This window comes from Rhinolophus hipposideros, assembly GCF_964194185.1.
Source record: "Rhinolophus hipposideros genome assembly, chromosome: 15".
NCBI lineage: Eukaryota > Metazoa > Chordata > Mammalia > Chiroptera > Rhinolophidae > Rhinolophus > Rhinolophus hipposideros.
The window spans coordinates 23124888-23145777 of record NC_138061.1 but is presented as its reverse complement, the minus strand read 5'-3'; the positions used below and the strand labels follow the sequence as shown (position 1 = coordinate 23145777).

The 20890-nt window shown below is 46.2% G+C and overlaps 1 protein-coding gene across 2 annotated transcripts; it reads left to right on the top strand.

Annotated features, from left to right (window-relative positions):
• Positions 1-15: 15 nt before the first annotated feature.
• DPCD (deleted in primary ciliary dyskinesia homolog (mouse)) lies at positions 16-20617 on the top strand. 2 transcript variants are annotated; one of them, XM_081074622.1, is made up of 7 exons: positions 16-142; positions 3869-3949; positions 12631-12755; positions 13095-13228; positions 19768-19870; positions 20235-20294; positions 20430-20617. In XM_081074622.1, the coding sequence occupies exons 1-7, from the start codon at positions 79-81 to the stop codon at positions 20505-20507; spliced, it is 645 nt and encodes a 214-aa protein (XP_080930748.1). In that variant the 5' UTR covers positions 16-78; the 3' UTR covers positions 20508-20617. The 2 variants fall into 2 exon arrangements, with proteins under 2 accessions (XP_080930748.1, XP_080930749.1); XM_081074623.1 differs by having other exon boundaries at positions 17-142; positions 20235-20478.
• Positions 20618-20890: the final 273 nt, after the last annotated feature.

Sequence of the window (20890 nt, the reverse complement as noted above, 5' to 3'; positions counted from 1 at the left end):
TTCCGGGTGAAGCGGAAGTGACCCTAGGCGGAACGGTCGCCATGGCAGCGGCTGGGCACGCGACTGGGCGGAGGGAAGATGGCGGTGACAGGCTGGTTGGAGAGTCTGCGGGCGGCTGAGAAGACGGCGCTGCTGCAGGACGGTAACTCGAGGGCCCCCGTGAGCTGTTTCGTCCTTTTCCCCAGGGTCCAGCCCTCCACGCTGGCGCCTCCAGGAAGGGCCTCAGAGCGTGGGACGGCAGAGCTGGAAGGGTCGCGGCCGCCAGCCAAGCCAGGTCCTGCATTTGAGATGAGGAAACTGAGGCCCAGAGAGATGATGTGATTGGAACACGTGTCTCTGAACACCCTCTAATTTCCTGTATATCACCGCGCTCCGCTCGGAGTTCTGTTACTAATAAATAATACGTAATTCCTTTCACATTCATTGTCATTTGCTCCTCACCCTAGAGGCTGTTTCCATCCCATTTTACAGAAAAGAAAACTGAAATCCAAGGTGTTAGACCAGCCCCGGCTCCTCCAGCCAGTCTTGACCTGGGATCCCATGAACCTCAGTCTGGGGGTTCTATTGCTGAAGGAAGCCTGGTGTCACGGAGAGGCGGCAGAACTGCGCTGTAGTTAACGACTCTGCCATTGATTTACCCGGGACTCTCCGAGTCGCCCCATTTACCTGTTTGAACCGCACTTTCCTCATCTGTAAAATGAGCTGGATGGGCTGGCTACCTGTTATCCATGAGGTCTATTCCAGTTGTAATATTGTTTGTAAGTGAACCTCTAAATGTTCCCTGGGTCTTTAGGGGAGACAGAGTGAGGGCCCCGGGCTGCGCCTGGAAGACATGGGCACAGGGCTATGGAGTCTGACTTTCTCTCTCATCCTGAGATTGGCTGGTGTAGTCCCCCCACCGTTCCGTGCTTCAAGGTCCCTTCCTGGACCCACTTGGCAGCCAGGATGAATTAGGTCTGAATTCCTGTAGCTTTTAGGATACCAGCTAGGGACTTACATCCTCAGGCAGAGGCCAATCAGGGACGCCTGGAAGTTAAAATCAGCTGCTCATTTGCTCATTTATTCACGCAGCATTTTTACTACGTGCCAAGCTGTGTACTAGAGCAGAAATACATGTTGTCTCAGGACTTCACAGAGTGGTCAGGAAAAGACATGTAAATAAGAGTGTGTGTTAAGTAGAGGTTAGAATCTTCTATAAAATGCTATGGGAGCACAAAGTGGGAAATAATCAGCTCTTTGAAGGAAGGCCTGACAGAAGAGGTGATGTTTATAGGTCCTAAAGAATTAATAGTCATTTGCTAAGTGGAGAAGAAGGAATGGCTATTCCGGCAAGAATAACTCACATGTAAAGGCATGGAGGTGTGAAAGTATATGGCTGATTACTAGGGAAATACAAAACATTTAGTGAGGCTGACTCATTCACCCAATCAGTCCTAAGAACCACTTACAATGTGTCGGGTACTAGGTGCTAGGGTGCAAGGGTGAATAAAAAGTCTCTCTTAAGAAGCAATGAGGGGAAATGATGGAAAATAAACAGAGATTGCGAATAAATTGGGATATGTTGTGATAGATCCCCTATGCCAAGCTAAAGATTTTGAACATTATAGGACAGTGGTTTTCGTTTTTACCATAAAAAATACAGAACATAGAATTTACCATTTTAACCATTTTAAGTGTACAGTTCTGTGGCATTAAGTACGTTCACACTGTTGTGCGAGCATTACTACCATCCATCTCCAGAAATTTTTCATCTTCAACTGAAACTATACCCATTAAACACTAATTCCCCATTCCCCCTGCCCCCAGCCTCTGGCAACCAGCCTTCAACTTTCAGTCTTAATGAATTTGATTACTATAGGAACCTCATGTAAGTGGAGTCATACAATATTTGTCTTTCTGTGACTGGCTAATTTAGCATAATGTCTTCAAGTTTCATGCATGTTGTCACATGTGTCAAAACTTCCCTTTTAAGACTGAATAATAGTCCATTGTATGTACAGACCGCCTGTGGTATGTTCCTCTGTCCATGGACACTCAGGTTGTTCCCACTGTTGTGAATAATACTGCTGTGAACATAGGTGTGCAAATATCTGGTCAAGTCCCTGCTTTTACTTCCTTTGGTCTCAGGACAATGTTGAAGCAAACAGTGTTGAAACCAGGATCTTGGTGAAACAATGTTGTTAGTTTTTCTTTCCAAGCCAAAAAAAAAAAAAAAAAAAAGGCAAACTAATATTAAATATACGAATACACCTTGTCAAACCTCTCCTGTAGATTTACCCTCCTGTAGGTGTGGGTGGGTGGGTGGGTGAGTGATGTGACCTCCTTCCCACCAGGAATCACTGCTGTTGGTAATGAGAACCTAATACATTTTATATTTTTATTCAAAAATAATTTATGTTCATTGTGGAAATATGAAAAATAAACAAGTCACCCATAATCTTATCAGCCGGAGATAATTATAAATTACATTTCATACGTCAGCTATATTTTTCCATGCATCTACAATCACACATATGCATTTTTTCTTTTAACAAAATATCATACTATTAATATTCTTAAAATGTTTTATATATATACATACATATATATATATATACATATATAAAACAACTATGTATTAGACTAAAGTATAAATGAAATATAATCTTTGGGTAAGGGAGGATATTCTAAGCACAACTTCTGGGTAGTAACCACAAAGGAAAACACAGTTGACTATATAAAAATTAAACACCTATTTGGGAAAACTCACTTTAAACCAAGTTAAAAGGCAATTGAAACAGCATATTTACAACATAGATGAGGTGGCTAGTATATACAAAGTATATGCTAGCAAAGTATAATATAGTATAGTATATACAAAGTATAGTATATACAAAGCTCAATTAGATTAGTAAAAAGAAAAAAAAGATGAATACCCAAGTAAAATAGGCTAAAGCCTAAACAGAGAATTCACTAGAAATGTGACCAATAAACACTTGGATCCTGGTAAGGTCATTAGAGCATGGACGTAGGCCGCAAGTGAGTTTAAGCCTGGGCTGGTCACTTCGTATGTAGGTTTATGGCTTTGGACAAGTTGCGTGACCTTTAAGCTTCAATTTTCCTCATTTGTAATACAGGTAATGGTGGCAACTAGGATTATTGTGAGAATTAAATGCAATAGAAGATGAAAAGCGCCTGGCCAATAGTAAGCACTACGTCCTGCCTGGACTCAAGACTGGACTCCAGGGGGAGAAGAGGTTCAGGCCACACACCCTTTGCCGCTCACAGGCAGCATCTTGTACGCCACTCCTGACAGGAAAACCCCTTCCAGCTCCTGGAGCCATCCAAACGATTGAGGGTGTTGTGTCCTCGGGGCCTGCTGAGAGGCATACAGATTTGGTGTGCATTTCCCTAGAATGTATATTAGGAACAACGCAAGGGAACTGTGTCCCAGGGGAGTGAATTGGACAGGAAAAAGACTTGGGAGATCAGACACAGTTGCAAGTGGCACCTTTAGTTGGTTAAGGGCTTTGAGGCTCTTATTCATTTAATGTACATTGGGCCTGCCTGCTGGGCATTCGTCCTCTGTTATTTGAGCTAGATTTTGAAAGACGAGGAGGGCAAGGAGGAGATGAGAAGTAGTATGGAGCTATTACTCGTGGAAGAAATGGCAGAGCGAAGACATGTTCAGAGAAAGCTTCAGAAAGGGAGAGAGTCCCAGAACATGTCTTAAAGTAATGATGGGCGATGGTTGGCAGGAGTTGGGAGGCTCTGGGAGGGTTTCTCAGTGTGCTCAAGGCTCTTGATGTTTCCCAGGTAGACCCCTTGAGCTGCAAGGTGCAAGGCAAGAGGAAGCTTGGGGGTAAGGCGTTCTCTGTTTTGTGTGTAGGGAGAAGGAAGGTGCACTATTTGTTCCCAGACGGGAAGGAAATGGCCGAAGAATATGATGAGAAGACGAGTGAACTACTCGGTAAGTGAAAGGGGCTCCCCGTGGGCCCTTAGGAACACTTGTGGTGACCTAAGCATAGGTGAATACTCCTAACCTGAGCTTGAGGGAGGGGCCCAGCATCAAATGTGGGAGCCAGGGGAGACTGAGGTCTTTGAAGCAAGATTGTTCCTGAGAATAATCTGAGGTCACTAGACACCAGAAGTGGAGTGGGAGTCTGTTTGACCACTCCACCCCAGACAAATGAGAGACTGGGTAATTCTTCTAAGGTGGAATGGGGGATGTAGAGAAACCGTTGGGAGAAACTTTACAGAGAAGGTGGTGCCGGAAGTGAACCTTGTAGTGGTAAGGACAGGCTTTTACTGCAATTTCTTTGCTTGTTTTCTTTTTTTTGTTGTTGCTTGTATTGTCTTTTGAAGCCACATTAGGAACAAGCAAGTACCAGAGGCAGCAGCTTCTGACCTTGCCTTAGAAGCAACACTATGAAATATGACCCTCATCTTGGAGAATGTCTGAATCAAAGGGGGTAAGGGGTCGAAATGGTGGTTTTTGCAGCCTTGTCATTTGCATTCCTGTAGCTCTTTTCCTCTAAGAATCGCTCCAACTTGGATTTCTTGGAATTATTTGATTTGTCCATCCTCTGTTCCCAGGTCTGCACATCAGCATTAACTGACTTCCCAGAGCTAGGTGACTGATTCCTTGACCCAGAGCCTGAGACTGTCAGCAGTGGGAGTTGGTCTCTTTATTAAGTTCTACCTGAAATGCTAAGACCAATGATGGAATCATGCACTGGGTTATTTTCTTGTCATTATTCCTGACTTTAATTTCTTCCTGGGTCTGATCGACAGGTAGTAGTGGTGAGGGAATTTCTTTTTCCCTTTTTCTGACAGCTCATAAATGTCTAGAACCGACAACATGGATTATGCTGGTTTGCATTCTCTTAGTCTCCAGTCTTTAAATGTTTGTCCTGCGCATGTTCAGTCACAGAGTAAAGTGTTGATCCCTCCTTATTATGAGCTGCTTGGGCTCCAGTCCCAATTGGTTTAGTCTGGTGCTATTAAAAATCTTGATGTGTTTAGCATATGACACTGATTTGGTGGAAACCAATACAGTAGTAATATCCTCACAATGCATTGTAATTTATAGCACTCCCAGGGGGTGACAGCCTTGGAATGCCTAACAGGGGCAAGCTTATGAAAGCAGAGGTCACGTGGGCTAACCACCAGCATCACCAGGCTAGAGACTAGCTGCAGCTCCTCTCCCCCAGCCCCCAGCGTCACCTCTTCTCTACACAGAGCAAATCAAACAGCTATAGCTGCTGTGGCTATAAAAATAAACAAACAAATAAAACCTGGGTCTCTTAGTTGTACTTGGACATGAAATTAAAATGAAAAAAGTCCAGATTCCTTCATTTGTAGCATCCCACATTAACCTGTCATTTCTCCTCTTGGCAGGCGGCGAATAGACAGTGGTCTCCAAACTCCTTTTTTTAAAAAGCAGAAATGGAAGTTCATGGGAGAACATTGTTTGGCTAAAGTTGACCTAGTAATGATATGCATATCGTAACTTTCATTGAGCACCATGCCAAGTACTTTATGTGAATTATCTCGTTTAGTCATCTTCATTATGGCCCAATGAGTTAGGTACTGTTGTCCCCATTTTACAGTTAAAACAGGCAAACAAAACCCTGGAAGCTTCAAGAGTTTAAGCACCTTGTTCAGAATCACATAGCTGGTTAGTTTCAGGGCTAGGATTTAAACCTCGGTCTGTCTGATTGAGAGCCTATGCTTTAGTCAGCAACTCTTGGGAATTGAGAATACTTAACCCTGTTTTCTTTTTACTAAATTTTGCTCTCCCCAGAATGACCTGAGTAGGGGCTGGTGGGGGCAGGACAGAGATGGGCAGAGAGGAACACCCCACTCGAAACACCAGGCCCTTTGAACAGCTGATCCTTTTCTTACCCATTTCTAACCACCACACCACACTCCCACCTGCTGTCATTGCAAAGTAGTGTTCATTATTAACTTTTCTTTCTTTTTTCTTCTAATCATTTTTTACTTATTTTCCAATTACCATTGACATACAATATTATATTAGTTTTTGGTGTACAACATAGTGACTGGTATTTATAAAACTTAAGAAATGATCACCCTGATAAGTCTAGTACCCATCTGACACGGTACATAGAGTTATTATAATATTATTGACTGTATTCTCTATGCTATACTTTACATACACATGATTATTTTGCAACTACCTACTATTTTGCAATTACTTCTTAATCCCTTCCCCTTTTTCACCCATCCCCCCAAACCCCCTCCCATTTGGCAACCATCAAAATGCTCTCTGTATCTATGAGTTTGTTTCTGTTTTGTTTGTTCATTTATTTTCTCTTTTACACTCCACACGTCAGTGAGATCAAATGGTGTTCATCTCTCTCTGACGTATTTCACTTAGCATAGTGCCCTCTAGACCCGTCCATGTGGTCGCAGGTGGCAAGGTGTCATTCTTTTTTATAACTGAGTATATTCCATTACATATATTTATCACTTCTTCTTTATCCATTCAACTATTGACGGACAATTAGGTTGCTTCCATATCTTGACTATTGTAAATAATACTGCAGTAAGCATATGGATGCATATATCATTTCAAATTAGTGTTTTGGGTTTCTTCGGATAAATATCCTGAAGTGGAATTTCTGGGTCCTTCTTTGTCTCTTGTTATAGCGTTGTTTTCAAGTCTACTTAGTCCGGTATAGGTATTGCTACTCCAGATTTTGTTTTGATTTGTTTTGTTTCCATTTTGATGAAATATTTTTTTCCATCCCTTTGCTTTCAGTCTGCGTGTGTCTTTCAATCTGAAATGAGCCTCTTACAGGCAGTATATATATGGGACTTGTGTTCTTATCCATTCAGCTGCCCTATGTCTTTTGATTGGAGCATGTAATCAATTTACATGTAAAGTAATTGCTAATAGATATATAGTTATTGCCATTGTATTATTTATGTTTTTTATCTTTTTTTCTTCTTCCAGGAGTCTCTTTAACATTTCTTGTAATACTGGTTTGCTTTTTCTTGTCTGGGAAGCTCTGTATCTGTTCTATAATTCCAAATGATAGCTTTGCTGGATAGAGTAATCTTGGTTGTAGGTCCTTGCTTTTCATCATTTTGAATATTTTGTGCCAATCCCTTCTTGCCTGCAAAGTTTATGTTGAGAAATCAGCTGGCAGTCTTATGAGAGTTTCCTTGTAGGTAACTAACTGGGTTACTCTTGCTGCTTTTACTATTCTCTCTTTGTCTGTAATCTTTGGTGTTTTAATTATGATGTGTCTTGGTGTGGGCCTGTTTGGGTTCATCTTGTTTGGGACTCTGTGCTTGCTGGGCTTGTATGTCTAATTCGTTCACCAGGTTAGGGAAGTTTCCTGTCATTATTTCTTCAAATAGGTTTTCAATTCCTTGCTCACTCCTTTTTGTGGTACCCCTATGATATGAATGTTGGTATACTTGATGTCCCAGCTATCCCAGCGGCCCCTTAAACTGTCCTCATTTCTTTGGATTCTTTTTTCGTTTTGCTTTTCTGATTGGGTGTTTTCTGCTACCTTATCTTCCAAATCGCTGATTAGGTCCTCTGCTTCATCTAATCTACTGTTGATTCCCTCTAAGGCAGGGGTGTCAAAACTTTTTTCAACGTTTTTTACCAAGGGCCATATGCGGTAAAATACACAAACAGCCGGGCCACTCACTCGAGGTGAAGTACGTATTGCCTCACCTGATTTATTTAAGTAAACTAAATATATCTTTGGAATTTGCTGCAGGCCAATTAACAATGGATTGCAGACCGCAGTTGGCCCGCGGGCCGCAGTTTTGACCCCCCCTGCTCTAAGGTATTCTTCATTTCAGTTATTGTAGTCTTCATGTCTGACTAGTTCTTTTTTATGTTCTCTATCTCCATTTTTATGTTTCCTAACTCTTTGTTGGGGTGTTGGTTCTGGGGCCTCTTGGAAGGGACTGTGGTACAGGCCAATGTTAGCCACTTTCTGTGCCCTGCCTACAGCCACTTGGTATGAGCTACAAAGTTATCTGCAGATGGGTGTCACTTGTGCTGGGCTTGGAGGTGCCTCAGAGAGGCTAAGCTGCAAACTGAGGCTGGCTGCCGCTAGTGCTGGGCTTGGGACTGCTTAGCAAGAGGTACAGGGCATGCCAAGGTCAGATGCTGCTTGTTTTGGGGTTTGTGAACCTTTGAGAGATTTTAGGAAAGCCCACAGCATGAGCCAAGACAGACCGTTTGTATGAGAAAACTACTGGAAGCAATTTGGGTGGGCCTGCAAGTTGGGGGGGGGGGGCTGGTCTCAGGGAGTCACCAGGGTGGGGTGAATGGTGTTAGCCAGGTTGATGGAGACTCAGATGTGGTGCCCTCCTGCACTGCAGGCTGGGTGGGTGTAGGTCTCAACAAAGGAACAATGGCTTCTGCCAGCACTTCTGTCTAGGAGAAAGCTGCCCCTCCAGCCCTCGTTCTGAAGCCAGACAATTCAGTTCCTCCTCATATGTCCCTGGCACCTTTTGAGCTGCTGCCCTAGCTCTAGAGCTGAGAATGAGTCTGTCAGAGAGTAAGTCCATGTGAGCCCTTTAAAAGGAGCTCCTGGAACTCCAACTGCCTTCTGTCTCATTTCGTCACAGTCTCCACTAGTTTCCACATCCAGAAGTCATGGGGTATCTCTTCCTGGCACTAGGAACCCTGGCCTGGGGAGCCTGATGTGGGGCTGGAACCCCACACTCCTCAGAGGGTACCTCTGCAGCTGAAATATCCCTCCTGAGTTTTAACCCCCACACATGGGTGTGGGACCAGCCCATTCTGTGCCTCGGCCCCTCCCACCAGTCTCCATTTGGCTTCTGTACATCCTTAGTTATGGGACTTCTGTTCAGATACGCTTCAGGTGGTTCTCAAAGATGGCTTTTCTGTAGTTTACTTGTAATTTTGATGAGGTCCTGGGAGGAGGTGAGCACAGCATTTACCTACTCCACCATCTTGACGGTCTCATTATTAATTTTTAAATATAAATAATCCCAGGGTCTGAACTGACTTTTACTTGTGTGTTCTATTAAGTAAAATATGAACAGTGTTTTAGTGGCCATAAATGGTAATAGTTTCCATTTTTCTAGCTAATTATATAAATTTGATAATTGGCAAAACTGGTTTTCTGTTAGGAAAACTCAGAAAGTAATTTATAGAGGAAGAATTACCGGTAGTGCGTCTGTCTAGGTTGGAGTTCTTCCAGTCGGTGTTAATAAGCATAGCAGTGTCATAGTTTTTCTACCCTCTCAATGCTATTCATTCTTATCCCTGAATACATACAGCCCCTTACATGAAGGCTGTATGCATTCATAGAGGGAAAAACTGAAGGGCCCCATAACAATGACCGGAACATCAAACCAGCCCCAGAGGAACACAGCATGTCCAGAGGTGCAGAAGCTGAAGGGCAGGCCATCCCCTAGCGATTACATTCGGATTACCGGCTTAATCTGCTTTGGTATTTGACTGCCAGCCTAACCACCCCAGGCTGCATTTGGAGGATATTGAGCACTTTCATCCCCAAGCACTTCACTGGCTTTATAAATGACCCACTCGATTCTCTTCAGCCTCCTCAGGGATGGGACGTGGCAGCTGTTTAATAGCCACATAGCAACGTTGCAGTGTTTTAGGGCAGAAAAGAAGAATCCTACATCCAGTTTAAGCTGCAGGGAGCATTTAGGAAAGGGGAATGTAATTATCCACATTGGAAGTGGGCCAGGGTTTGGAGCTTTGGGGAAAGAGGCCTTTAGGACCTCTACTTTCCAGCCCACCTGAAAGATGGGGCCTCCTTTCAGCAGTCTGGGACATCAGCCTGCTTCCTGCTGACTTAGGAAAAAGCCCCCAGGCGCTGCCTCCTTCATGTATTCCCCATCGGATCCTTTATAGGGTCATTGAAAGTCTCCTTTCCAAGGACTGGCCCTGGCTCAGCTGGGAAGATATGACAGCGTCCCAGGGAGCTGCCTTGCACACACCAGTTTGGGTTTAACATATAATCAAATCAGAATGACAGCAGGTGGAAGCAGTCTTCTGTTGCCGCAGGAGCTGTCCTTGAGTTCAGGAACAAAGACAGGACAAGAAGATAAGACAAAGTGTGGATTTGCACGTGTGCATTCATGACCACGTCCATGGGAAAAAATAACAAGGACTTCACCCAAATCATTTATTGGTCTTATAAGGGAATGAATAAGGAGACTTTCTAACAAAGAATTTAATCCCAAAGAGTTGAAACAAACAAACAAATAAACACACAAAACAAGGTGAAACAACCAAAGGTACTAAGTTCCTGTGACCTGAGTGACTTTTTAAGGTCAGTGGTAAAGAAATGAATAGCTGACTTTCCTCTTCCTTAGTGTACTCCTTGGGAAGGCCTCTGTGCAAAATCCAACACTCCTTGGAGTAAAAGAGTAGACAGGAAATCCTGGGATCTCCATTGCCTCTGTTGGCCACACTGGTATCATACGTTAGGACATGTGATTTAACAAGGCCCGTTATTACTGGGGTGCCTCACTTATCCAGCCCCAGAGAGTTAGGTGCTCCTCATAAATTGCATTGTCAGATAAAGCCTTTCTTTTAAAGACTAAAATATAAAAAAAGAAGTAGAGCTACTTAAAAAAAAAGGAAACCTTTCTAAATATCATGTATGCTTATTGAACATTTATAGAATATAATTTAGCCTTTTATTAGTGATTCAAATTCTGGACTTGGAGGTAGGAGACCTGAATTTTAGCTGTGGCTTTTGCAGGTTCGTTTATCTCTCTGAGTATTGGTGATTCTTCATACTCTGTCCCCTTGGAGGGTAGTGGCAAGGGAAGAAACGCTATTTCCCATTTAGAAAATACAGGCATTGGACTAGCTGCTTTCTAAGGGAACCTCCACCTTTAAATGTGTGATGATTGTGTTCCACCGTACAGTGATCCCCTCAGGGTCTAAGGGTGCGTGTTTGCCCTCACACTGAATGGTCCCCGTACTTTGTAGTTTTGCCATTGCCCTCCAATGTGGGCTGTCCTCTCATGCTGTTACCAATATGCCTGGGGAAACAATTTTCTGCCTTATTCTACACATAGCCTTTTATATATAGTCTGAGTGAGAATCGAGGAGTGATCTTTCCTGCGGTATAGAGTGAGCTGTGTGGGTCTCCTCACAATAAGCCACTGCTTGGAGGCACTTGTCACTTCTGCGTTTGTGACTGTGACAGAGGCCCCCAGAAGGCTGGCTTCCAGTTAAGCAAGGTGCTATGTTAAATGAATAGATTTGGATATACTCCTGGTCACAGTCCATTCACTTAAGAGAGTAGAAGTATTTGTGGAAAAAAAAGAAAAAGTTGCCTATAAAGCATATTTCCAAATTTTACTCTTCCATATTAATTTTCATTATAAACTTGGAAATGTGTTCCTAGGGAGAATTTCTGGCCCTAAGACGTAATAAAATCACACTGCAGAATGCAGCAGACCTTGTAAAGGCACATATTCAAGGGAAAATTCTAATTTTACAGCACACTTTTGTGTTCAGCTTGCGTGCTTTACTTAGAGCAGTGAGGCTGTTTGGGTTTGGCACAGCTGCTACAAAGGTCTCAAAGAAACCCACCCGTGCTCCCGATTCAGAGAATCAGACAGCAGCTCTCATCCCCCAGCCCAGAAAAGGGAGCTAACGGCAACAGCTGCGGCAGCATCCCTGGTCCTTTTTGAGCTGTTTAGCTCCTTACGACAGCGTCAGGAATGCTGCTGGCCTTTAGCAGCACCTGGGCTGCTCAGGCTGGATGATGCCCCAATGCAGCAGGAAGGGAAAGGAACAGAGGGGTTACAGCTCCGGAGGTCCCTCCTGCAGTGATGGGCTGCCCTGTGACAGCAGTCCTAATGACACGGCTGACTGGGGTTCCAAAAACCCTGGCAGGGCTTTTCAGGTCATGTCCATTGAACTAGTTTGTTTTCAATGTATGTGCCTTACTTGAAAAAAAAATCTTATGCAAACATCTGGGTTGTAAAAGAAGGTAAAAATAGAGATGGCTGTTTGCATGATAAAAGGATGATTCCCCATCACAAAAATTTCCCATTAGATCTTCTATAAATAATGTGTTTAACATATGATGTATGCCTAAAATTTTGTTTAAATACAACTTTGGGGCTGTTGTTTTAATCCTGGTTTACCTGAAATGAGTAAATTTCTACATTTGAACTTTCTGAGTCATGAGACAAATCTGCCTATTAGCTTTCAGCCTCTTACTTCATTTTTCTTTTACACATTTTTAGATGGAAAAAAAAAGCATGTCAACTCACTTTTTGGGAACCAAATTTTCCCAGTTACCCATAACTATGCTTTTCCTAACTCTTACATTTTCCCCTTAGTCGAAGCCACACCTGGGGGTTTCTTAACTCCACTTGGCTCCTTGCCGAGTTTGTTCCAGTTCCTTTTGTCTGGGTGTCGATGATATGGCCTATATAGGTTGTCTAAGGTTGAAATGCTCTACTGAGATTTCAGAGGATGTGAGGTCCCTGCTCTGATGGACAAAGCCATTGGAAAGGCCCATAGCTCCCACTTTTATTCTGTTCTCTTACCTCCGGTGATGTCCATGATTCAGTAGAAAATAGCAGAGCCCCTTTCATCCCCATAATCCCATTGCTTCCTTCTCTCCCCAGTGAGAAAGTGGCGTGTTAAAAGTGCCCTGGGAGCCTTGGGCCAGTGGCAGATTGAGGTGGGAGAGCCAGCACCCCATGGAGCAGGGAGCCTGGGGCCTGAACTCATCAAGGAGAGCAATGCCAATGTATGTCTATCTGTCAGGTGTCTTGGGTTAGAGGGGCTGAGGGGGAGTGGGCTGCCAGCCCTTGAGGACGGACCATGTTTTGTTCACTCCTCATCTCCAATGTGCCCACCTGCACACAGTAGTCTAGAGGTGCTTGATGAATGAATACCCAAAGGGTTTTGGCTTGGTCATCCCAGGGCGAGTGTCCCAGTCCTGGAATGTCACAGAGATAACAGCATCAGAGGGAGCTGAGGAGAAGAACTGTCTCCCGTGGTCCCTGTGGGCAGAGTTTTGTGGAGGGGAGTCATCCCTTCTACCCCTCCCCAAGAACAGTCCTGGACTTGGATTTGCCTTCTGCAGCCCATCTTCATGCGCAAGGACACCAAGATGAGTTTCCAGTGGAGGATCCGAAACCTCGCCTACCCTAAGGATGTCTATAGTGTCTGTGTGGACCAGAAGGAGCGCTGTGTGGTTGTCAGAACAAGCAATAAAAAGTAAGTAGTGTGGTGGGCAGCAGGCTGCCTGTGTCGGAACTGGGTGGGGGTGGGCTTTGACCCGGATTAGGGCTCAGACTGCCCCCTACCCCTGTTAGGGGCCTCAGAGACACCGCCTCCAACTCTGAGGGAGGGAGGGAAGAGGGCTGCACTAAAACCCCAGTAGGCACTGAAAGCTGAAGGGCTTCCTTCCAGCAAGACCAGCTGGAATAATGTAATTGGCTCCATCAGGGCAGGGAAATTTGAACATGTGTCTGGTCCAGTACCTGACACATACTGGGGCTCAATAAATGTTTGTTGAATGAGGGGATGAGGGAATCATCTGGCTGTTAACTTGTGATCTCAGGTGGTTTTGCTGTGAGGTTATTGTGACTTTGACCTCTGGCTGGATCTAGTCCATAGTGAACTTGGCCTGGGGATATCACTGTTGGAGCTGGCAGGGAGCCAGGACCTGGAAGTCACACTTATCTGAGGTGGCAGTTACAGGACTTTGAAGTGTTGGCCTGGGAGCAGCAAACCTGATCCCTTCCTTGACTGAGGGACAGTGGGAAGATGCTTTGGCCTCTTGGAAGTCTCTTACATTATGTTTCAGAAGGGGTGCTCAACTTCTGTTTGCTCCTCTCCTGGTGGTCTGCTGGAGGAAGGCAAAATGTAGGGTTGAGGGAAGAGAAGATGGCCAGGGTGGAGATTTGATCCTGGCAAGGATGCCTCCGGACTGACCATCTTGGAAATGCATCGATCCCATTTACGTTTCCGGAGCTCTGACTGATCACAAGAGAAGGAAGAACGCTGTAACGAATCAGTCTTGCTGTGGGCCAGAGGGCTTGCAGTATATGACCAACTCCCATGACGTAGATTCGGGGTATTGACATGGGAGGTTTTGTGAGTTACTGGTCCACAAGCTGTGAAGCCACCCAACATGGCTCATGGGGTGCTAAGCTTAGCTCAGAGGTGCCCCCGCTGGTTTACATGCAGTAAGGAGGACACAGCTCTGCCCATCTTCTCAGGTGGTGTAGTGCCAGCCTCCCCTTTCATCTTCCTCAAGTCCACCCACAAGGCCCACAGGGAAGCGGCGTGGCTCCCAGGCTTCCCCCAGTGCAGCCCTGGGTCCTGCCCACTTCTTATGACCTCCCCTCTACCCCATCACTTTGGCAGGGTTAAGGGGACAGGGAAGGGGTGGAGATGAATGAATTAATTTCAGGATTATTGCTGTACATGCAGCCAGTAGCCCCTGCAGTGGACCTTGTCTATAAATATAAAGTCATAATAATAAGGGTTTGCGTTTATAAAGCACTTTGAAGCCCTCAGACAAAAGGCACTTTATTCCCGTTATTGTTCTCATCATTAACAGGAGTCAGTGCCTAAAGTGGAATTTAGCAATTTCAGACAACAGAGAAATTGCCTTTAGGAAAACAAACTCCATGCTTCAGCAAGCATTCCCTGGCGTAAGAAGCCTTGGGTCCAAACTGGGAACAAAAGTGCTTCTGATAGCACTTGAATCTGCAGCCCAGCAGTTTGTGGAGCTGGCTGCTGCCTCCCTTTTGTCCCCCAGAGGTCACTGTCGAATACAGATATCAGACAGAAATGTGATTACTGGGGAGCGAGAAAAGAGAGGCTAGCTAACTCACCAAAAAAATTCATCTGTGGGGAGGTCCTCTGGGTCCCATCTCCTGCGTGTCTCCAGCCGTAGGTGGCGCTGTTGGCCAGCAGCTCCATGGCTACAGGCCCACTCCAGCGCCCAAGGCAGCAGGAGACATTTTTGAACTGATGGGTGAGGCCAGGTGGGGTGGGGTAGTGTCCCTGGAGGGGGTAGAACCAGGGGTTGGAGAGGAGAGGAGTTTGTCAGTGTCCCCTTTGGAGCCAACGCTGAGCCTCTGGTCCAGTGGCCCAGCCTAGCCTGCCTCAGGTCCCTCTGCTGGGAGGTAGGCGAGAGGGACCACCAAGCCCCTAATCCTGAGCCTAGTGGTATTTTCATCTTTGACCTGGAGTAGTAATGTGTCCTGTACCTTTACTACCATTAATTAAACAGAACTTAATGGCTATTCCTTTGAGCAGTGTTTAACTTTCTTAGGATACTTTAAAAATATTTTTTCTGGTCATCACACTGTCCAAAGGTGGGCAGGGTACATATTTTTCTTCTTGTGTTATATGTTAATGGTTATGTAAGGGCATCTGTAAAGTCAGCATGATGAAGTGACTTGCTGAAGGGAATGTTAGTGGCAGTCTCAATGCCCAGGCATCTGGTTTCCACCACTCTGGCATTTTTCTCTGATTTGAGTTCTTCCTTCATCTGGAGGTTCTGTGCCTGCCTGGTTCTAAGGTTCTGGCAGGTGGTTACTAACAGAAGCCAGAGTTCCTCTGTCCATACTACCTTGTCCCTGAAAAACTGTGTTGGCCACTTTTCTTGAAGGAATTGATTCCAGTGCATTATGCCGTTGGCCTCAGGTGTTAGTGAGGATGAATCAGAGAAGGAAGAAAGTGCTTTTCCAGGATCCCAGTGTGGAACCATCTGTTCCTGTTAAGAGTGTTTCTGCAGAAAATGTTCTTAGCCTCCACCTAGAAGCTGGCAGCTGTAAGTAGAATGAGCCAGGGTGCTGGAGTGGGAAGATGTCGGCTTAAATCTGGCCTCTTCCATGTATTAGTTGTGGAATTTTAGGCAAGGTTTCCTCATCTATCACAGGAGAATACTCACACCTACCTCAAGGATTGGAGAATTTGATGAAACCGTATATGTACAAATGCCTAGCACAATGGCTGGCCTGAAGCAGGTTCCCAATTCTTTGGAAATTGGGACCTGAAGAGAGTTTGGCTGATTTGACATCAGCGATACTAAAATGTGGGAGGTGTTAATGTGCATCACTAGAAAAAAGGATTCGGTGTTCAAATAAGTTCAGGAAACTCCGGATTAAACAAGTTTCTCTTTGGTTCATACCATGTTTCCCCAACAATAAGACCTAGCTAGACAATCAGCTGTAACGTGGTCTTAGTTTACTATAAGACCCAGTATAATATAATGTAAGAAATATAATACCGGGTCTTATATTAATTTTTGCTCCAAAAGACGCATTAGAGCTGATTGTCCGACTAGGTCTTATTTTCAGGGAAACACGGTAGGACTTCTGAGAACCTTTAGTATGTGTATGTGTATTGTGACTCTAGGAGGGGCTGCTGTAGGCAGGAATGGCCATTTTTGTGTGGACCCTTGATGTTTAAGGAAGAAGGAAGATTTGCCCACCGATTTTCTAAGGGCTGGACTCTCTGGGGGCTTCTCTGGACCACTCCGCCAACCATGTGTGCAGTTGTACAGGGCACCCCCTTGAGGCTTGTGGGGCACGCCCCCATGCACTGTAAGGGGCAGCGTGACGGACTCCACAGTGGCCCGCCCTGCCTTTTCTTTCAGCCTGTCCTCCAGTCTCTCTCTGAAGACCTGGCTTTTCTCAGTTCACTGCAAGGGAGATTGGGCTGGGAAAGGACTGGGAATTGGGAAGGGGATACAGTGGGAAGAGAGTGATGGGGTATGGTAGGTCATTTCTGAAATAGCCAAAATGAAGGAGGGCTTTTTGACACATGTTGAAGAGAGATACAGAGTTGGCCTGTTCCATGAACTTTAAGTCCATCTTGGGCAGCTCCTTTATTTGAGGAAGGAATTTGGAGCAAGAAACTGAGGGTCCAAAGCTACCTGGCTTTCCCAGGGTCACAGGGCAGGGCCAGGAGGCCTCCTGAGAGCATCTGCCTCCATTTATGTCTTTTGAACACCTTTGAGATTCAGAAAGGAAGACCACCGTATCTTAGAGAGTGCTGTGGGGACCTGCAGGGTGGCTTGCTCCTCGGGGAGCCTACCCCCCATACCTGCCCCATCCTTGGAGAAATGCAGGGAACCTAGACCAGGTGGTCTATTTGAGGTAAGAATGTGGAAAGATGGAGGGGTCACGAGATTTGGTGAATTATTACTTGTAATTAGGGAGTCTCCATTCACGAGTTTTGTGACTTTGGCAAGATACCTAACTGTTCTGTGCCTCAGTTTCCTTTTCTGTAAAAGAGGATAATAGAAGTAACCAACCTGAAAAGGTTGTTTTGAGGATTTAGTGTGTCTAGAACAGTGCCTGGCACAGAATAAGCATTAATAAATGTCACCTTTCACGTGTGTCTGATACTGAGGACAGAGAAGGGAAGTGGAACTGGGGGAGTGTTGGGTATTTGCAAAAAGCCCGGGAATTACCTTCTGTAAGAGTTAGCTTGTAGCAAGAACACAGCACGGTCTCCTCAGGCAGCCATGTGGCCTTGTTTCTTCTTTACCCTTAAATCTCCAGCTCACAGCTCAAGGCCTGGGACACAGTTGACGCCTAGGAAATGTTTGCTACCTACCTAGGGCTGCCTGAGGCTAAGCATTCTGGCTAGTCCAGGTGCTGGTGAGAAAGTCAAATTTCCTTTCCTCTCAGGGCAAACCCCAAAATCAGGGAGTGGAGATGAGAAGGGGGTGGGGCTACTCTGTGAGGAGATGCCTCGTGAAAGGTGGGAGTAGGACAGGGAAGGGGGCAGCAAGCCACACACCTCACATTCCCTTTGACCTGCTGTCATTGAGGCCGAACCCCAGGATTCCTTTGGTAGTCCCGTTGCCCCAGCTTGGGGAATATAGCTGGACATTGCCCCTCTGAGGGTGCACAGGTGTGCCCCTGTCCGCCCAGCATGCAAGCCAGGTAGGCAGAGAGGATACCCCATGCTCTGCACAGGAAGGTCTTATACAGACCCTGTGGGTTCTGCTGGGCTGCCGGTGGTTGGGCTGCTTCTCTCCTGGTTCTGCTTCTTGTGTATATTTGCAGGGAAGATGTTAACACTTCCTAACAAGCCTTTGTGTTCATCTAATCTCTGCTGTTTAACCTTTGACTCTCCCCTATTATCAGTGTCTGCCACCTTTGCTGGCCAGACCTAGGGCCCCAGGAAGAGACCTCAGCCTGTGCTGGCTAGGAAGAGGATGAGGCAGGCATTCCACCCCGTTAGGCAGGCAGATGGATCGCCTTTCCCTGGGGCAGAGCTTTGGAAAATAAAGCAAACCTGTGGTGCCATTAGGACCCCCCAGCCCCCACTCCTTTTGAACTGTCAGCCTTTAAGTAAACATTCTTTTCCTGCCATGGGTCCCAGCACCTTGGTGGGGAGCGGGGAACCTGGGAGGAGAGGGGCCCTGAGAGCCTCTGCTAAACTGAGGGATTTGGGCAGGGAGAACGGGTAGAAGTGCTGCATTGATGTCAACTCTCTGAGTCCCCAGGGCATCAGGGCTTTTGAAGTGGACTCGGGGTAGCTGTCACCACAAGGACCAGGCTCCTCTGAAGTATTAGAAGCCCCTCCTCTCCAGGCCCCTCACTTGAGTTTGTTTGTACCTGCCTGCAGGTTTCCCTCCCCAGCCCACACATCCTCCGCAGCAGCAGTGATGCCGTGCCCAGGTGACAGGTCTGGCAGCCACTGGCCAGAGCCTAGGCTATACTTCCACCTGGGAGAATGCCAAACGGGCCTACTGCTAGCGATGAATAGGCCATTCTTTGTGCTCTGGTGTGATAAGCACCCAACTAGGAGCAAGGAACTTTAATCCTGACTCCATTGACAACTGGCAAGACATTTCACCTTACTGAGCCGAGTTTCCTCTTCTTGAAAGGAGGTCAAATTTCCTGCAAAACAAAGTCAGTTACACACATTATAGGATGGGTATTGCTATCTGGGATTTTTGTTTTGTTTGTTTGTTTACTAAAAGGGGTCATTAATCCCTGGACTGGCACCTACGGGTGATAGGGATTGTGTGGTGTGGAAAGGGGCGGGGCCTCAGGGCCAGCGAAGTGCTCGGGCCCCAGAAATCCAGCTTCCACGGTGAGTCACATGGCTTGTCCTCTGGGAGCTTTCTCCTTGTGCGTGTACTTCCCTCTGCCTACAAGTAAGTCAGCTAGCACCTCCTTGAGAGATCCCAGGGGAAAAAGGTAGCTGAGGCCTTCAGTTGGAAGTCCCATGTAAACAGTAACGGTCAGTCCTCAGTTTGGGAGGACAGCTCTAGATGTCCTTATTCTGTCCCTTGTTAGCACACATATCACATTTTCTTGGGGTGCAGAGGAGGCCCAGCTTGCCTGAGCTGTCTGTGTATGCCAGGTTTCTTCTGCCTTTGGTAGTCCCAAGCTTGCAGAAGTGGCCCAGAGGAACTCCCAGAGAGAGATAAGGGTGGGTGAGGGAGAAGTTTTTATTTGAAAATGCAGAAACCTTGGAAACAGAGCCCAGGATGTGAAGACATGGGGTGAAAAGCCAGAATAAGGGTGGTATGAATCACCCTGGCTTAATCAAGGAGTCATGACTCTTCCTGCTTTTCTGCTGGACCATCTATAAGACCTTTCATTCTTTTGTTTAAGCTCCAAAATACTGGTGTTCTAACTGGCTTCTCGTCTTCCTCTCTGGCTGTGTGGAAGGTGTGGGAGAACTGTTTAAAGCTAGGTGGCAGAGAGCCTGATGCCCATTGTTTGGGTTATCTTGTTGGGTGTCGCCATGGCCGCCTTATGTCTCCACAGATACTACAAGAAGTTCTCCATTCCTGACCTGGACAGATACCAGCTACCTCTGGATGACTCTTTGCTGAGCTTTGCTTATGCCAACTGCACCCTGATCATCTCCGTAAGATTCACCCAAACTTATCACTGCAGCAGGGAGAGGTTCCCTTTTTCCTTGCCCATAGGAGTCCCCAGTTCCTTGGAGTGTGCTTGCTACAGAACAGGCATCTCTAGTTCAGCATGGGGAGAGCAGGGTGGGGGCTCAGGGAGAAGCCTGATCTAATCAATCACAGCTGGAAGAGGACAGAGGGTGACGGGAAGGGGTGGAAATCACAGGACTGGGGTTCTGGTCCAAGGCCTGCTCCTACCATGTGACCTTGAGCAAATCTTTCAAGCCTGTAGGCCTCAATTTCCTCATCTTTGTATAAAGAGATCAGAAGGTGTGTGTGTGTGTCTGAATTATGTCTTCTCCCTGGCTTTGTCCACAGTACCAGAAGCCAAAGGAGGTCCTGCTGGCAGAGTCAGAGCTACAGAAGGAGCTGAAGAAGGTAAAGATGGCCCACAGCAGTGATGGGGACTGCAAGACCCAGTAGTGGACCCGAGCCTGCACTTCCGGGGTGGCAAGTGGGTGAGGCTCTTCCTGTCAGCTGTGAGACTTCGAGGCCTGGGCCTTTCTGGCACAGGCAGTCTCTTCTCTTCCAGGCTCTGAAAGAGCTGGGCCTTGGGGCACTCCTGGCCCCCTGCATCGTGGTCTGATCTGAGTAAAGTCACTCTGAGTCGCTGTAGGTAGACTGCCCTCTTGTCCACTTCTGTATGTTCCTGTCCCCAGGGAGGGTGCTGGTGGCAACGTTCCCTTCTCTGTCCTAGGGACCTTCCATATAAAGGGAGGCATGGGCCTTAGTGGTGAAGAGGGTGGGGGGACCCTGACCATGCAGGACAGGGCCAAGGTCTTCCCCCATCTGTTTGCATCAACTCGGAAGACGACTAGGCTGAAAGGTGCCTGTCTACCTTAGCTTGCAGAAGTGGCCCAGAGGAACTCCCTAAGGGTGGGCGAGGGAGAAGTTTTTATTTAAAAATGCAGAAACCCTGGAAACAGAGCCCAGGATGTGAAGACACTGGGTGAAAAGCCAGAATAAGGGTGAAG

What these genes read in the sequence shown, in the direction of transcription:
- DPCD (XM_081074622.1), top strand. Translation starts at nt 79, where the DNA reads ATGGCGGTGACAGGCTGGTTGGAGAGTCTGCGGGCGGCTGAGAAGACG. An exon ending in GACGGCGCTGCTGCAGGACG is followed by an intron (nt 143 to 3,868) that starts GTAACTCGAGGG and finishes TTTTGTGTGTAG; the next exon opens with GGAGAAGGAAGGTGCACTAT. An exon ending in TACAGAAGGAGCTGAAGAAG is followed by an intron (nt 20,295 to 20,429) that starts GTAAAGATGGCC and finishes TTTCTGGCACAG; the next exon opens with GCAGTCTCTTCTCTTCCAGG.